At 38.0% G+C, this 19,451-nt stretch overlaps 1 protein-coding gene across 1 annotated transcript in view; it reads right to left on the bottom strand.

Moving 5' to 3' along the window:
* The window catches only part of ANKLE2 (ankyrin repeat and LEM domain containing 2), a gene marked incomplete in the record, with an annotated part of 2,117,323 nt that overhangs the window by 707,249 nt on the left and 1,390,623 nt on the right, over positions 1-19,451 (bottom strand). The window contains 1 exon segment of the mRNA XM_044060669.1: positions 6,733-6,799. Coding sequence (XP_043916604.1) covers positions 6,733-6,799 — 67 coding nt within the window.

Raw genomic sequence — 19,451 nt, 5'->3', positions numbered from 1 at the left:
GTAACACATGAAGCAAAGTAAATGCAGTTGAACACCTAAGCAAAACAGCAAAATGAAGCAGGAAGAGGCACAATGTTTTTTTTTTTTTTTTTAACATAGAAAGTGAGGAGACAGAAGATAATTTCAAGATTAAGAAGCTAAAGGGGTGGGCCTTCACAACTGATCACAATGTACTCAATAGAATGAGCTGATGCAATGGGACTGGGAGGAGTGTCCAATATTAAATTTACAGTAGAGGTGGGCAACTCAAAATCCAACAAGCTTTAAGACCACAATAACAGTTTGGCAGGTGGGTGGGGATACAAGATCAGAACAGAGGTAAGGATTCAATTCACTAAGCCTAGGTCCAGAGAAGTCATCATACCACTGCATTCAGGCATCATCAGACCCATAACTGAGAGTAACACCCGCTTCTATATGTAGAAGTTCTAATCTGGGTATGAACTTGAAATAGACACTAAAGCAAAACAAAAAATGCAAATCTTTCTTTAACTATGTCAGGAAGTTAATTACTAATATCCAACAACTCTCTGACCCAAGGGAAATAGCTAATGTCCTAGCTAACGAATTTAGTGCAAATTTTACTCCACCCACAATTATAGTTACCCCACAGGTTCCACAATCTCAGCCACCCCTTTAATTACAATGGAAGTTTGCTCAGCCCTTTCAAAAATTAATACTTCATCCATTGGCCTTGATAACATAACACACAGCCTAATTATCAGTGCCAGATATGGCCTTTCTGAACCCCTACTTAACTTCCTTAATCTAACCCATTCTAAAGGTTACTTACCTTCCAGAAAGCCTGGAAAAATAGCCGTTGTAATGACATGACATAAGGTTGGCACAACCACAGACCATGGTAACCACACATGCATTAGTCTCACCAGCTTCATATATACAGCAAAGCAGCACATTATTTACGAATTCCGTAATCTGGATATTCAAAAATCTCTTGAAAATGTAAAACAGTGGACAGTGGTTATGCAGTGCACACAGCATATCTAGACCTGGCCAAGGCCTTTGACACTGCTTCCCATGCAGCCATTATTGATAGATTTGTAAATCTGAACATAAATCCTTATGTTGTGAGGTGGATAGCTAACTGGCTGTCAGATGGAACCCATGTGGTTCGAGTCCCAAGTACCACTTCCGAAAGCAAAAAAGTTATCAGTGGTGTACTGCAGGGTTCAGTTTTGGTCCCTCTGTTATTTGGCATACATTTCTCAGACCTTCAGACAAGCAGTCCTGGCCTATGATTAACTATGTTGGCAGACAACTGTAACTTTTGTGTTGTTATTTGGTCTTCAACGGACTCACAATTACTCTAACATGGGTTAGAACATGTTAACAACTAGTGCAAGGACAATGTTTTCAAATTAAATGTAAAAGAAATGAAGCATGGTTCACTTTGGTAAACAAAACAGTTTCACTTAACATATAGGAAATGCACCTCTCCAGCCAGACACTGTTCTAAGGGATTTAGGCACTCTTGTTGATAATTCCTTATAATTTAACCATCACGTCTCCACAGTGGTTTGGATAACCTTTTACTGGGCTCATATAATTTCCAAATTCATCTCCACCAGATCCAAAATCATATTAATTCCCCTTTACTTGTGTCCTATCAGACCCGCTATTGAATACGATGCACCTTTTGACAGTTATTTATCTAATCATATCACACAACTTAAAGAGACCTCAGAGATTCATAACTTAACATATCAGAAGCTGCAAAAATCTTAGTTATAAGAAAGACTGGTAGCCCTTTCTCTGTACTCAGTCTCTTACAGACACCTCAGAGAAGATCTGTGCTTAGCCTTTCCAGCCATGAGAAATCCAAACCCATCTGACCTCCAATTTCTTCATAGGATTAAAGACATCTCAAACACTAAGTTAAAAGAACTAAACCTTCATCAGACTATAAACATGATGAGTCATACCCTAGTGTATCCCCTCACCCCTGCAACAAACGTGCAATACATGTCAAGCAAAGCAAAACCTTTGCCACCTTCAAGGTAAACTTAAATAATTGTACAGGCAGTCTCAAATTCTCCCCTAGTCTATCTCATCTTGCCCTCCTTGAGGACAGAGGGAACTTCTGAATAGTGTTTTTGGTTATATTTGAAATGGTCTGCTGACTTATGAAGCTATGGACTTTATAACTGGGTTAAATTCTCATATAGTAAGCCAACAGGGTAAAGAAGCTGGAGGACAGCTCCAGAACCAAACAGCAAAGTAAGCCCTGGGCACACGTTTGTCAAGAGAAGAGACTGAGCACTAGAGTCTCAGTTGAGACAATAATGACTGGAGAAAGGGTGCACCCCAAACCAAATGGTGACGGTAGTACCAAATCTGCAACAAGGCATTTTACAGCAAACAATGAAGGCAGTCAAATCTCAGCATGGAGTACACACTGACTGCAACAAAAGCACTGTGAGATCCTATCCAATAATGGAAGAGAATGCAGATGCCAATCCTTAATAAAGTGCTTATATCTGGCAAATGCAAACCTTTCCTTTTCTAGTGCCAAGGAGGTTAGCTACCAATTTGTGATAACTAATACAGTACTTCCACATCATGGAACACACATTAGCAGGCAGAGTACCTTGAGGAAGTGGTTGATCCTTTACTCCAGTTTTTACCATTGTGAAGACACAGGAAAAATGGAGCCATTCACAGAAATGTCAAAACCACTTTCACAGTAAAAAAGTAGGACTGAGACAAAGGAACATGACACAGGCAGGGAAAAAGGAAGGTCATTATACCAGCAACTTTCAAGCAACAAGAACATTTTTGAAGAGGTACAGATGCTAGGAAAAGTGCTTAGTCCAAGGAGGAACTCCAAGAATGCATAACTAGTTGGTCCAAAAGGAGAACAGCAAACCTGCTGAACAAAAAGTCAAAGTCCTTCAATGCAAGGATTCTTTATAGGTGAAGAAGAAGCACTCTCAAAGGAATTGCTCATCTAGCCAGAGACAGGTTTCAGTCTTGCCCTCCAACAAGAAAAGTCTAACTACCCACAAATTCCTCTGGAAACACAGAGGTACAAGCAAGCAGGTTTTCAAAACCTCACGGCCAACTATAACTGATCAAATGAGACAGCCAAAGGAAGGGAATACCTAAACTGAAGAAAACTTTCACTGCGAGACTGAATGGGACGGCCGAAAGAAGGTAATACCTAACTGAAGAAAGCTTTCACTGAGAGTCTCAAGTGGACAATAAGTAAGGTAATACCTAAACTGACAGGGTGAATGGGACAGCAGAAGGAAGGTAATACCTAAACTGAGAAAAGCTTTCACTGAGAACCTGAAGTGGAAGATTGTTAGTTTCGATCACCACATCACCTAGGGGTCAAATGGGTCACAAGAAATAAGCACAAAACAGGCTCTTAGTGGCAGCTGGCTATTGCCGAAATCATGGGAGATACCTCTCACAAAGACTAAGGCAGTTTCTTTTATTGCAATAGGAGTGAAAGCACAAAACCAAGCTCTACAGACAGTGAGAGATGCTCAGAATGAGTCAGACACATGTCTTCAAACACTAAGATAAGGGATGGAATCAGTGATGGAAAATATACGGGAGTACCCAAAACAAAAAACAAAAAAACAAAAAAAATACAGCTACGTCAGTCACCACCTTCTACCTGCTGCACTGTGCAGAAATATGGGCAGGTCATAATCCTACTGATGATGACATGCCAACTCTACAGAATGCCAAGACAGAGACTCCCAACAGCTAAAGCAGGAGAGGGGGTGCAATCCAGAATGACAACCAGCATATTCTCATCCACAGACAGTGCAGAAACAGTGATGCTCATGGCCACAGATGGTCTCCAGATGAGCCAAGGTGTAAATTTTCACGCACTCTTGCTTGAAAGGTATCATAGTATAGACTAAAGACTGAAACTGTGGGGCAGGGAAAAAGCCAGATGCCACATGGACAAAAGGGTCAGACACAGCAATTTAGGATTCTAAAGCATCTGTTCAAAAGCACACTTTTCATACTTCAAAGGGGAGAATCCACCAATTTCCAATTAAAATAGAACCTAAGTGAACCTTCCTTATGAGCAAGTATTTATAGACAATAATGGCAAAGGCTGCTGAAAGAGAAAGCCCATCCAAAGTCTGGGGGAAATTACTTAATCAAGGCCCTGAGATAATGGTCCAACAATTGTAAAATGCCTGAAATGTCAGCCAATGGGATTCCTCATAGTGCACAGCAACAGCCATGCCCTCATGTGTGCCACAGTACCATGAAGAAGCAATCAGGTCCACATTAGGACTCCAAACTATAGTTCAGTTCAGAGTGCCAAACCAAAACCTCTTAGGCCTTCTCAAAGGGTAGATACAACCACAGCAAAGGGAGCATAGAATTTATTATATACAAAGGCAACAAACTGAGATAACAAGCAGGAATGCATGAAAAAAAAATATCACCAAAGGGCAGGGGCACCCATGTGGGAAATCCCACCCTCCCAAAGAATCTCTAGCCAAAGCTGGCAAGAGCCACTCACCCCACAAGGGATGCCCAGAAGCCAATACCTAGGAAAGCTCTCGACTACGATGGAATCCCAAAGAAAAAATCCTGCTGGGAATGTTGTCCACTTAGAGCAACCCAGAACAAAGTACTCTGAATAGCATTGATATATATAACATTTGAATCATATTCCATAGACTAGTAACTATCCAGCTTCTATTAAAGCAGTAAAGTATGGAACTCCAAAAGCCTTCAAGATGGGAAGAGTGCAAAAATAAAGAGCCAGACAAAAATACTCCCTCTACTCCTCTGATGTTGTTGTTGTTTGTCTTTTCCCAGTTAGGGGTCGCCACAGCGGAACTCCGGTCCGCTAATGATTGGCAGTAGATTTTTATGGTGCCGAGTTGCCAGCCCAACACCCAACCTTCAGCGAAGACACGCCCATTCAAGCATGTCTTTCGGAGGCCACTCGACCGCAGGGAGAACATGCAGACTCTACTCCTCTGATATGCTCATGAAATGACAGCTTCTTTCAATGGCTCCTGAACAGTAGAGTTTTGGTCTGTTCCAAGAGCTGGAATCCACAGACGCTACCCATGGTTAATACAACAGCACAAGGCCCTGAGAACAGCAAGGGGTGCCAAAGTGGCACAGTCAAAATCCATGGACACAAAAATGGTTCTGCAAGGAACAGCAAACCTTAAATTTCAACGTAATGCAGACAGAAGTCCAGGCTGCAGCAAGAAGGCTGGATGAAAAAACACTTAGAGGTTCCCAACCAACACAAAGGAGGGCATCAAAGACAATAGGCCTGCTCTAAGTGACAACAAGGCAACTCTTTCTTGTCAAAACGGCAGAAGGAATGCAAGAAATCACAATCTTTACCAGTCTCAGGGTTTCACAACAATCAGACTCAAAAGAGGAACATAAGGGAGATGGACCAAGTGCCTTCCATAAACTCAAGCATGGGATAGCATACAGGTTCAGTGAAGCATGCAAAACGCTAGCAGCAAATGACGACAGGGTCAAGACACATGCATGACTGCATGCTACAGATACCACGTGACTGGGAGAGGGCCAGTGCTGTTCCTGGCAGTAGTATTACACTAAATCCTCCAAGTGTGAAGATCCTGTATCCATAATTCAAGCCTTCCCCTCCAGAATAAATCTACTACTCATATATCTTGCAGCTGGGTCATGGAATCTGATGCAGGTTCATCTAACTGCTCCTCTTCAAATGTGACCAAACAATCTTCCTGGGTTTCTGAAATGAAGGGAGCCCCATGAAAAATCGTCTCACCACCAAGTACTCTCAATCTGTGTACAGGTAACTTGACAGCTTACCCCTTAAACTGTTGAGCCCCAGCAAGCCAAATTAATAATGGGATGCATGGCACAAGCACCCTAGAATGGGACCCTCACACTGTGAGATGGAGGAGTGCTTCCACAAGACTTTCAGTATGCCATCACCAAGGTGGGCTGGAACAAGCTCAAGTCCCTGCTAGAAGGTAATGGTCTCCATCACTGAAAGGACCAGGAGATGCAGCATAACACAGGATTAGCAGTGATGGAACTCTGGCCTTTCTCTTAAGCCAAAAGACAGACCCTCCCATTAGTTCCACCAGGAGCTTCCTTCTGTGATTGGATGTAGGATTCAGAAGAGTCTCAAATAATACACAACTAAGAAAATGGAATTTGAATACAGGAACTTTTATCAAGGACAGCAAGAATCACACTCTGAGCTGCGAGTGTGGCTAAACAGAAATGACAATAGCAGAGGATTAGCTGGCTTATGTAGTCGATACATAACATCACGGTCAAATAACTGCTCAAATGTCAAAACTTTTGAAAAAAGATGCTGAAATTCAGCTTGTAAAAAAGATGAACCCAATCATGGAATCAATGAAAAAAACTCTTCAATACTACATAGTCATAGTTGTACCCTACAGAAAGGTCATGTGCACAAAAAAAATCCTGTCATTAACTTCTGATGGTCACTATCTAATAAGGATGCTGCCTCAGTCTGATTATTGCAGTTTGCAAGTCTGTGTAATACAGCTGTCCAGTCACACAAAAAGTAACAGCATACTCGAAATAAACAGCAGGTTATGTTGCAACAGTAGTTAAAACTATCTGGGAGTCAAAATAAAGTTATCCTGAATGGAAAAAAAGTCAAACACAGGCACACAGCCTTTGGTAAACTCTGAGACATAGTCAGTAGGTTCCCTCTACCGGCAAAATACTGAAACTCACCTTGTAAATATTCTTTTATCTTCTCCTTCAGTTCTTGAGATTTCATTTTACTTCTGTCACAAATAACCTGTAGAAATAGAGCACATTTCTGATTAGCAATACAATAAAAGGACATTTAGATCATACATCATGAATAACATGCACAATTAAGAGAAAATTGTGAGAGCAGTCTGTAAATTCAGACCACCAAATACAACACTGATGCAAGTCTGACTCATATACAGCATTATCTGTAGTCTTGCTATTTTTTCAATATTTCATCCTGCACACAAAACTGAGCTGAAGTCTTGCTATTTTTTAATGCTTCATCCTGTTGACAGAACTGAGTTGGCTTATGCAGTCAATGACTACACAAGACTGGTTTCCACAGTGAATAAGTCTTCTTGGAGAATTATTTTCATTAACTTTACAACTTGGTACACCACACATGCTGAGCTCAGATGACAACTTTTTTCCACGCTCTTCCCCTTCCCATAATACCAATCATCATTTTCGTCTATTTACTAGTTTCTGACTGGGCTAATTTGAGGATAAAAATGAATTCAGTTGACAGACATTTCTGTATCCCAACAGATGAAAAGAGGGTGAGTAGATTAATGAAGACTGTACTGTCCAATCAGATCCAACACTATATTTAACTGCAAAATATTCACATCTTCTAAGGAAGAGTCAGTCCTTTAATTTTTAAGAGTCCTTATTTAATCTTACAGGCTTGGGTGGACTACAAAACATACCCTCAATTATTCCAGCCCCAAGTGAAGACTTTGATATGCACACAATTTACACTGCCTCACAAAAGTGTTCAGTAAGGACCAAGATTCTACCATGAAGATGTTATCCAAAGATAGAGAAACAGCCACCAAAGTAGGCAGCCCTGGTATGAGTTTCAAAGAACTTTGTCAGTAACTCTTCATACTTATGGTAGACAAAGGAAATATAGTTTATTATACCATGACCCCCCCCCCCCCCAAAACATGCACGCTGATTGGCCAGCGTGCACATTGTAAATCGAGTTATACTAATGGAAAAAGGTCTGGTCGCCCGGACTTTTTTCCATTAGTATAACTCTACTTTTAAAACACTGTCTCGCTATGTTAACTGGGTTTAACATAGCGAGACAGCTTTAAAATAAGCAACGGAGATCTCTGTTGCTTATTTTAAAGCTGTCTCGCTATGCTAAACCCATTTAACATAGCGAGACAGTTTTTTTAAAAAAAGCAACGGAGAAAGCAAGATCTCCGTTGCTTTTTTTACTGTTTCGCTATGTTAAATTGGTTTAACATAGCGAGACAGTTTTAAAATAAGCAACGGACATCTCCGTTGCTTATTTTAAAGCTGTCTCGCTATGTTAAACCCATTTAACATAGCGAAACAGTAAAAAAGCAACGGAGATCTTGCTTTCTCCATTGCTTTTGCCCACAGCTCTGATGTACTGCAGGCGCGCAGTACATCAGAACTGCCGGATGCCAGACATCTGCGGAAGGGCAGTAAACAGGCATTATACTATGCCATTATTTAAGAAAAGTAATAGTTTTTTTTCTTAAATAATGTCATGGTATAATAGCAATAACCCACTTCTGGGTGTGGGTAATGCTGTATTTACCCACTGTTGGCTTTGTTTGGTACCTCGGGCTTCGCCCTCGGGACCAAACCACGCCAACCGTGGGTAAATCCAGCATTACCCACACCCAGGCGTGGGTTATTGCTATAAACAACAAGCCAGACAGAAGTTAGGTGCCTTTTGCTCAAATTCTGGAAGGAAAAGAAAGAACCAGTAATATTTTTCAGTATCTTTGATTCCTATTCATATAACCCCTCAATTGCCTTTGGATGTCTATGCAATGCCAGAGGTACATTCCACGATTACTATGGTCTATGCAAAACAAGGGAAGCTCAACACTGAAATTCAACTCATTTGTGAATTTAAGTCCTACAGTGGCAGGACTAGTCACACAGCAGTGTGAACAGTGCCTCTAAATGATTGTCACTGTTGATGTGACACTCCAAACTCATGTTTAAAAATGGAAAAAGGGTGATGTGGAGGGATAGATCAAGAATACCCTGTTTTCATTAAAACTAAATATGGACGACAGTACCAAAATTACAATTAACAAATCCTTTTGACAGCAATCACAGCTACCAAGAAAAGGATTTTCCACGTTACAGATGCCAAAATCAGCATATAATACAGATGAAATGTTGGAAGGTTTGGTTTCTCCAATATGAAGCACAGATCTCATGGCAAAGCATGTTTCCTGAGATGATAGCAGAGGTAAAAGCACTCACAGAAAGCTGTTGCAGATTTTAACAGAAAAGAAGAAAGGCAAATTCTGCCCAGCAAAAAACAGACACAATAACTGTCTGGACTTTAATGTAGGAACAGCGAAGTCCAGAGTCAAAAACTTCCAAACAATACTAGAGAAAAACACAACAGGCTGAAAATGGATGAATTTTATGTTTCATAGTCTGTGCAGTTCCTACGAAGACATCTTCTGAGAGAACGACAGAATATTCACTACCCTGCATAAAATTCCTGATCTCTGCCTGTTGACTGAAATGGAGTAGCCAAATAATCATTTGTGCTTTAATGTATGAGTGAAACAACAGAATATTCATCATAGGGAATCCGAGAAAAGGCTCCACTTGAAATCTTCCAACAGCGAGTACCACACCTGTATGGTCCAATGCAGGGCTAATAAAATACTAGCCAAAAGAACCCAGCGTTCCGAAAAAATTCCATCAAAGAAAAACATAAAGCAACCAACAAGGCCAATTCTATACTAATACTCTGACCACTGGGTGGAGGAGTAAGGAAGAAAAATCTTCTAAAATGTGATGCTCATGAGAGATGCGAACAGGTCATGGACTTCAGGGAAAATGTCCTTCCACTGACCGAACTCAGTGACCACATATGGAGCATCCACAAAGAGTGAGTCCATCCACAAAACAGCTGGCTCCCTCAGAACACATGGAGCACCTGTTTACCCGGTGAAGTGCCCTCTCTAGTCAAAGTCAGAGTCATTGGTAATGACTGTGGATGAGGGGATTTGGACCGGAACGTGGCTACCTTGCAGAGGGTTACTCAACTCTGAACACCAAAGAAGACTGCAGCAACAAACACTGAAAATATTGATTACATTCTCAGGGGATCAATATGCTGGCATCACTGGGAGCAGAATTTGCACTCTAACATGGGATAGGTATCACAAAGACAGTAGCTGCCACGTGTCCACTCCAGAGCTTGAAGGTAAAATTCTGCTATTTACCTCTGCGAGATGTGGAAAATACAGTTTACAAAATTTTTTTTTTTTTTTTTTTAAGAAACATTTTTACTCGGTACATTCTTTAGGCAAGCTGCTTTTCTTTTTTTTTTTCAATAATAATTTTTATTGTTTTCTTATATTCCACACAAAATTAAAACAATACAGAAAATTAAGAAAAAACTACCAGCTAATGTAACTAACACTAACTCCATAACATATATACAATATTTACATAAATGCTTCCAAGTAACACATTGAATTATACACAAAGAGTATAAAAGTGGTTAAGATCAATTCGAGTAATAAAAAGTTACTGTTACAGAGTCTCTTAAAAGTGTAGAAATTCTTGCTAAATTCAAATATAAGATGTTACGCTAATACAATATTAAATACTTGTTCCCATATTTTTGGATTGTTAATATTTTTATTATGTTGGTTCAAAAGTAGTTTGTGAGCTACTATATGCCTTATTGCTAATACTCTAAAATTATTCCATGATGTTTTGGATGGGTCCAACCAATTAGTAGCTATGTATAGCTTCATTAATAAGAAAATATTGATTAATACAATACATTGAGATTTAGAAAATTTTTGGGGGGGAATATGTAAAATCATGAATTCCCATGACAAAGTTGAACTTTGGTAACCCATCTTCTGAATTGTATCTTAAGTGAGTTCCAAAGTTTGTATATGCATTTGCAACTCCAGAACATATGAAGAAGATCAGCAGATTGATCCTTGCAGTATGGACAAACTGGTGAATTTTTGGAATTAAATTTATGCAGGCTAAGGTGTGTATCATACGCATTATTCCATATCATCAACTGGGTATACATCAGTTTTTGAAGAGAAATAGATTTTATAGTCAATTCGATTGCATTTATCATATGACTGTCTTCTATCTCTGGCATTTTCTCTTTCCAATATTTTGACACAAGAACTTTATCTTGGAATTTAAACTCCTGTATTAAATTATTTGCTGCTGTTATAAATTTAATATCTTGTTGGAGAGCTTGCCACAAATTTGAGCATTTAATTATATTCTCTTCTCTGGGTTTAAAATTTTTAAAGTAACTTATAGAAAGTTCCCTAATTTGTCTTACAATAACGAGATAATTTTTAGGTAAATTTAATTATTTTCTTATCTGATTAGCCGAGAGTTTAAGAAGTGTATAAATATCTATTAAAGTTAAGTTGATTATTGAGGGGAATTCTTTAAGATCAATTAATTTATTATTTAGTCTCAGGTTAGGGTTTCTATGAAAGGGTTGATAAGCCATCATATATTGAGCAAGATCTAATGATTGAAATAAAGTTTGTAGGGACGTTACATATAGTTTAATGTGATCCATTAACCCATATAGTTTCAAAGTTTCTTTACCTAAAAAGGGTATGGCTTTAGGATTAATATTCAAATGTAAAATATATTTATAATTCAGAACTACCCAGGTAGGCATCCATTTAGTGCTAGTTATATTATAATTAGCGATTCTTGGAAGCCTGTTTAAATTTACTATAAAATAGTAAGTTTCAAAATTTGGTAACTCCAATCCACCTCTATGTTTTGGAGTCATTAATTTTTCATATGAGATCCTTGTTTTCTTCGGCTCCCAAATAAATGTAGCTAATTCTTTGTGAATTCGTTTAAAAAATGTTTTTGAAATTACTACCTGAGCAGATCTGAAAATATATAATAATCATGGTAATATATTCATTTTGATAACTGACACCTTTGATAATACTGGTAGTCGTAGATTCTTCCATCTCCCCAAATCGGACACTATTTGATCCCAAACTGTTTTAATATTGGTAACATAAAAATCCTTATCATCCGTAGCGAAGCCAATACCCAAGTATTTAATATTATCTTTACACATTATTTGTCCCACCAGAGGCAACAGTGAAAAGGGTTTGGGAGTTCTCAATGGGAAAATACTATTTTTTTTAGATTAATTTTATAGTTGGAAACGTCTGAAAAATTCTCTATCGCTTTTAATAACTTTTTAGTGTCTGAGACTGGAGTTGTACAATAAATATTCAGGTCATCTGCGAACGCTGCCATTGATATTTTTGTTCCGTAAACTAGTGGGGCATTGTGGTATACATTCTGTTTAATGTATAGGAATAACAGTTCGATGTATATATTAAATAATAAAGGTGACAGAGGACAACCCTGACGTGTTCCATTTTTGACTGGTATTCTTTTAGAAAAATTTCTGTTTATATATAATGTGGTGTAAGGATTACTATACAGAATTTTTAACACTTCAACAAACTCATGAGATATATTAAAATATGGTAAAATTTCAAACAAAAAGTCTATATCAACCCTGTCAAAAACTTTCTGTGCATCAAGTATAAGCGCATACATGTTAAGGTTCTTCTGTTTAGCATAAGCTATTAAAGTATGTAATGTAAGTGTATTATCACTAGTTAGTCTATTTGCCATAAAACCAGCCTGTTCCCTAGATACAATATGATGCATAACTTTTTTTTAATCTATTAGCTATAATAGAGGTTAAAATTTTTATATCTACATTTATTAATGAAATTGGTCTATAATTGTCAGGGTTTTGAGAATCAGAATTAGGTTTAGGTATAAAAATAGTTTTTGAAGCATTGAGATGGGGATCATTAATTTTGTTCTTCATTATATAATTAAATACACGCGAGAGTATTTTGCCAAAGATATTGTCAAATTTCTTATAGAATTCCACCATCATACCATCAGGACCTGGTGACTTATGCAATTTCATATATTGAATGGTATATATCACTTCTTCTTCAGATATCGGTTTAATCAAATCTCTTTGAATACTGTCCTCTATTCCCAGAAATTTAATATTTTGTAAAAATTCCTTACTAGTTCTATAGGGGGATAAATCACTGTGCTCACCATATATACTAGTATATATCTGCTCAAAAACATTTATATCTTCGGTTTTGAAATAAGTTGTATTTCTAAAATGTATTTCCGAAATTTGTACTGCTGTTCTCGACTGATTAATTATCCTAGCTAATGCCCTTGATGGCGTTTGCACATGATTGGCATACCTCACTAACATCCTATGTTCCTGAAATGTCAAGTTGCTATTTTGTATTAAGAAGAGATCTTTTTGACATTTAAGTAATTCCACCTCTGTTTGAGTATTAAAATTTTGAATCAATTCTTGATCAAGTGTCTTAATTTTAGCTTCCAATTTTTGAATATCTCTATTTTGTATTTTTTTATAGTATGAAGCTTTTTGCAAAAAGATCCCTCTTATTTGTGCTTTAACTGTCGCCCAATCAATGTCAGGTACACCTTGTTGTTTCTTTAATCTATCTAATAACTCTTTAAGATGACCTATAATTTCATGCAGTATTTCCTCCTTATTCAACAAATCTGGGTTAAGAGACCAGTTAAAACCTCTTTGCCGCTGGGCCTCCATTGGATCTTTAGCAAAACTTAATGAAATTTTCAAATGATCTGACAAGTAACGTGCATGTGTAACAACTAAGGGTCCCAGGTTAACCATTATTCTTGAAATCAAAAAGAAATCTATTCTAGACCACATTTTATGACACGCGGAATAAAAGGTATAATTATTTATACTATTACCAGTATTTAAATACTGAGTAGGATCATATAGTTGAAAGTCTTCCTTAACATCACTTAATACTGATACCACTTGTTTATTAAATGCTCTTTGTGGACAAGATCTATCCAACTTCGGATTCTGATAAGAATTCCAGTCTCCTCCAATAATTATATAATATTTATCATATTGCGTCAAAATTGGATATAACGATGTTATGAATAGATGCTGGTCATTACAGGGTGCATAAACATTTAACAATAAAATAGGTTTATCAAACTGGGTAGCTAAAAGAACAACATAACACCATCTTCCATCTTTATCTGCCTTAGAGTCCAAAATCTTTCCCTTATAATTATTTTTAATAATTATAGCTACTAACACTGTTAGTTTTACCTTCTGAGGCTATTACTTCTCTAATCCATTTTCTTTTTTGGATATCAACCCATTGATCATTAGTTAAATGTGTTTCTTGAAGTAATATAAACATCGCCTTAGCCTGCAACAATAAATGTAAAATTAACTTCCTCCTCTTTAAGCTCTGGAGTCCTTTAACGTTCCATGAGTCCACCTCCCACATTCAAATAGTTGTTATAAAGTAAAAGTTTAAAAGGGAAAACAAAAAGGAAAGGTAAAATAGCTTGAAAAACATACATAATTTGGAAGCATTCTTGACATCCCGTCCTATACCAGTGCCTATCCACTCTAACCCCAGACCAGGACATACATAGGTCTTGCATAACATAGAAGACTGAAAGGGTCAAAGAAACACAAAAACAAAAAAATCTTAATTTATAAAACCTTAAAAACATCCTATAGTAAAGACCTATATTAACTAACCTAACTATTACAAAGTCTATTCTAGACATTCCCTAACAAACACTACTGTTGTTTACATCTTGGATTAGTTGTTATTGAAAAAAAGAAATCATATTAAAGATATAAATTACTGTAACAAATCTTTAGTAATTGTGATTAGCACCCTATATATACATACTAACCTCACCTATATACTCATAAAATAACATTTGAAAAAATACAAGTTTAACAAATGGACAAGTTTTCCTTCTATTATAGAAAAAAGCTAAGTTATAACCATATATAAAAACACATACCTTAAATAAACACTTTCCTTATTTATACATTATAAACTATTGCTATTTTCTGCTCATATAAACTAATATGTAAATAATGTAATATATAGCTATCATCCCTGAGTAAAAGTATAAAGGTTAAATTAAATATTATAAAGTTGCAAAATGTACTAAAACCTCTATATTTAACAGTACTGCATACAGCCTTTTAATCAACTATATATGACAGGGTTTATATTAGTAACTAACTAACCAGTGTTTAAAAATGTTCCTATGTGCTTAAATTAACAAAACAGTACATTACTTGATGTTACAATGTCCTTACAAGGTTAAAAATCAGTCCTGTTGGGTTTCAAAGCCTAGAAACCATGCAGAATACTCGCGATGGGGGGACCGCTATTACAGACGGACTTCCGGAAGTGCCACATCGAAATCTGTCCCCTCGATGGTCCTAAAGGCATTTCCTGTCTTCTCGTCGACGCAGACAGCTCGTGGAAGCCATAGAACTTCGGAAAACGATCGCAGGTAGCCGAAAACAGCAAAAAACAGCAATCCTATTAATCCAGAAGAGGCCTAAAGCATTTCAAAAGAAGACAAAGGATTACCCAGACCTTGAGCCACAGTAATCAGCAAATCCGACCTCCGGCAGCCTGATAGTCCCAACGGAAATACAGTTCAAGTCTCAGAAGCAGGTACACTTTTAAAAACCTTCAGAAAAGTAATTTTTGCTTCATTTTTTTCAGAAACAGAATATTTAATCCCATCTACTGTGAATATTAATGAATTAGGCTATTTCATTTGAAATTTAACCTGTTTATCAATGAGAAATCTGCAGTAAGGAGATAAGGACTGTCTTGCTTGTCTGATTTGCACAGGTAAATCTTGAGCCAGAGAGATTTTGTTGTTTTTCCACATGATACTTCCACCACTTTTTTTAACCATTACCAGTATTCTGTTAACATCCTGGTAGTTGAGAATTTTAACATATACAGGGCTTGGAGTATTAGAAGCTTGTTGTTCTCTCAAAGCTCTGTGTGCCCTTTCAATAATGATTTGCTTTACCATATCGGAGTCATTTAAGATCACTGTAAATATTTGTGTTATAGATGGGATTAAGTCATTATATTGCACCGATTCTGGAATTCCTCTAATAATGATGTTATTTCTCCTGGATCTTGCTTCTAAGTCAGTAATTTTGCTTTGAATAGCCTGAATATCCGAATCATGTACACTTGTTTTTTTTGCTAGTAGATTTAGTTTGTCTTCATTTTCAGAAATCCGAGCTTCAGATTTTTCCATTCTTTCAAGTAGTTGGTTGCAAGAGTTTCCAAACGTTTGTATTTGGCTAGTTAATTCTTTCAGAGCCTCTTGAATGGGTAATACGGCAGTTTTGATGTCTTCCATATTTAGTGCTTGATCTAATTTAGTTTTAGTCTCTGGCTTTTGTTGTTCTTGTAGTTTAGTAACTTTTTGCCTTTTAGAGATCACATTTTTTTCCGGTGACCGTAGTTCTGAAAGTTTTGTTTTGGTAGTGGTTGTGCCCATATTTTTTTCCTCTTTCGACATCTTTGTCCAGTACAGAAGTATAAAGTATATAGAGCACACGGTGCCTTTGTTTGATTTCCTTGTCAGAGCCAGCTAATCTATTATAATCCTGTTGAATAATGTATTATTTTTCGGATTTTCTTCTTCCTACAAGGTAGTTAGATGAAGTTGTAGTTGTTTTATCGAAGATTTAGTGTTAAAAAGTTCCTAGTATCAATTTAAAGTTTAGATTTCCTCAGGGTATATACAGAGATGTAGTTCAGCAGTGTTCACAGAAAGGCAGCCATCTTTGAATCCCTAGGCAAGCTGCTTTTCTATAACTGGTCCCCTCTTCCTAGCTAAATTATATACTGGTGAACCACCCCATTACTAACATTTAACTTTAGCTTTAGTCTTAATTCTACTGGTTTTTAGACAGCAGTACCAATAACAGAAAACACCATATATCCTGAGTCAGTAATTTACAGTGACTTGCTTTTTAATATCCAATCAATTGATCCTCCAACTTATGTGATATATGAAAGCTTGTACAGTTTCTTGTAACAGTCATCTGTAACCATATTGCCTTCCTAGACAGTGACCTATTAAACTTGGAGGCAGACTTCAGTGTCTACAATGCCTGCTTTTTCTGCCAAATTCACGTTTAACATGAGGAACCATCCTCACCCCTGTTGGCCGTACCCATGCACAATGAAATAATTCACAATCTCATAACAGTCTGAACTTTGTTGATAACAACAACATTTCTACCATTTGATACTGCAGTTCCAGATCCGCAAAACTATTTATATAGATTTTATATTTTTACACCACACCTTTGCCTCTGTTAAACATCCCAAAATTATATGCACTATTAACACCCCCACTCCAACTTCAGGATGTCTACTTTCCAGGCATTGCCTTCTCCTTATCTGTTACTTTTTGCACAACTAATTCCACCAAGCCTGGAATAACCTCTCCGATTCCTCCATCTTCTCTTTTCCTCTTCCTGTAACTCTTCTAGAACTTTTGTTTATTGTATCTACAGAAGGACTTTTTTCTCTCCAGTTTTGAGTTATTGCTTTTTTTGCTGCCAAACTTATAATATCCACACCATTTTAGCTAACCCCCTATCCTTCATGCTTTGTGCTGCAACTGTCAGGAAATACACATTTGCTACACGGGTTACCTCACTATTTGTGCCTTCATTCACTGGCCTTTTGAGCTCTACTGTAAACTTAACAAGTCTGCCACAACTCCAGTAAACATGTTTGCAGTCCCATCGATCCCCTCCCTTGCAACTTCAAGACATCATCTGCTCTGTTGGAAACATCTTTCTTCGTCTTTGTGGGGTATAAAAATATTTGTACAAACATTTCCACTGTCACCTCATAGTAAGATGTTCCCTGGTTCGATTCTCGGCTGGGAAGCCTTTTGTGCAAAGTCTGCATGTCCTCCCTGTGTTCATGTTGGTTTCCTCCAGGTCCTCCAGTTTCCTCCCACATTCCAAAGACATGCAGGAGGTGGACTGGACACTTTAAATTGGCATGTGCATGTGAATGTATGGTGTAAAAGAACTACCGCGTCAGGGCTAGACACCCAGTGGTGCAAACCTTTGCTCTAGATGACTGTCGTTATTGAAGTAACACCCTGACCCCATATACAACAATCTGAAAAATGGGTTGTGGACTGATGGATGGATGGATGCAGAAGTTCCTTCATTTTATTTTTTCAGGAGTTTTGCAGATTTGTTCCTAGTGTTGCTGTTCTGCCTACTGTTTGTGTCCAATCCCTTTTGATTTTCAAAGCTAGGTCTTTTGTCCCTAGGGTCCAAGTTGATTAAGGCTGGATAAACAAATCATCTAGGCAGGGGAATATTTGCATTCCCAGAGTCATGAAAAGTCTATAATTGGAGCCAGGCACTTTGTGAAAACTCTGGGAGCCACAGAAAGCCTGAAAAGCAAAGCAGAAAACTAAAACTAAGATGAGCCAGTACAAAATTTCAAGAATTTTCTGCAAGGCGGGTGTTTTAGAAAATGCAGGTATGCGTCCTTCAAGTCCAAAAATTCTAGAAAGACCTTCGGAAGAATAAAAGGACAAAGAATTTTAAGAGAAAGCATTTTGAAAGTGGGTACCTTCATGAAAGTGTTGAGCTGAGACAGGTCCAGTATTAGCTTGCACTGTCCTTCTTTACCTGGCATCAAGAATATCCGGGAGTAAAACATTCCTTCTACAAAATGAAGAGGGACAGGCTCTATGGTGAGTTGGTAAAGTAAGTTTGTAGGATGGGAGGGAGAAGATGCAACTGGTTGCGTGGAGGATGTGGAATGCTTTTGCTGGGAAGGAGTTTCTTCCAGGACATTCTGTAACCTTGTTTGATGATGGTGAGAATCCATTCGTGTGCAGTGATCTTTTCCCAGTCTGTAATCGAAAAGTACAGTTTTGTACCTACCATAAATGTAGATGTCCGATAGGTATGCATCTGCAGTCCTCACATATGGGTTGTCCTGCCTCAGGCAGCCCTTCGGTCGGCCGGATTCCAAAGTCTGGGTCTGGCGTCGGCTGATGTCGTCCTTTCCCCGACGTCAGAGCACCTGGGGTATAAAAGTATCAGCCGACGCCATCTTCTTCAGTTTTTCTTGCCCCAGATGCCAGGTGCCCTCTAAGGAAGGCTAAATTTGGAGAAATGCAAATAATTCCAAACATGCACAGTAATATAAAACAAATACACCATAATAGATAACCCCAGCTAGCTATAAGAGGGATAAGTACCCAAGAAATACCACAGAGGGGAAGGAGGGAGGGTAAACCTGACTGCAGATGCATACCTATCGGACATCTACATTTATGGTAGGTACAAAACTGTACTATGTCCTTCAAGGATGCATCTGCAGTCCTCACATATGGGTAGAATACCATAGCCAAGCTGGGGGTGGAAGGATCTAAGAAAATGATGGTGTAGCTAAAATGCCCTGCAGGACTGCCGTAGCAAAGCCTGCTCTGGATCTGGAATATAAGGGCAAATTGTAATGTTTGGAAAATGTATGCACAGAGCTCCATGTAGCAGCTTCTAAAATGTCCTTGGTAGCCACTCCTCTTAAAAAAGCTGTGGAGGTGGCTGTGGCTCTGGTGGAATGAGGTCTGATGTTAGCTGGCACAGTCTTTCCATGATAAGAGTAGCAGAATCGAATGCAATTCCCTATCCATTTTGAAATTGTCTGTTTGGAAATTGCTTTTCCTTGAATACCTGCTGCATATGC

This window comes from Protopterus annectens, chromosome 2.part0 (genome assembly GCF_019279795.1).
Source record: "Protopterus annectens isolate FY-2018-M chromosome 2.part0, PAN1.0, whole genome shotgun sequence".
In the NCBI taxonomy this organism is placed as follows: domain Eukaryota; kingdom Metazoa; phylum Chordata; order Ceratodontiformes; family Protopteridae; genus Protopterus; species Protopterus annectens.
The sequence above is the reverse complement of the archived record's forward strand: the minus strand, read 5'-3'. Positions and strand labels throughout refer to the sequence as shown.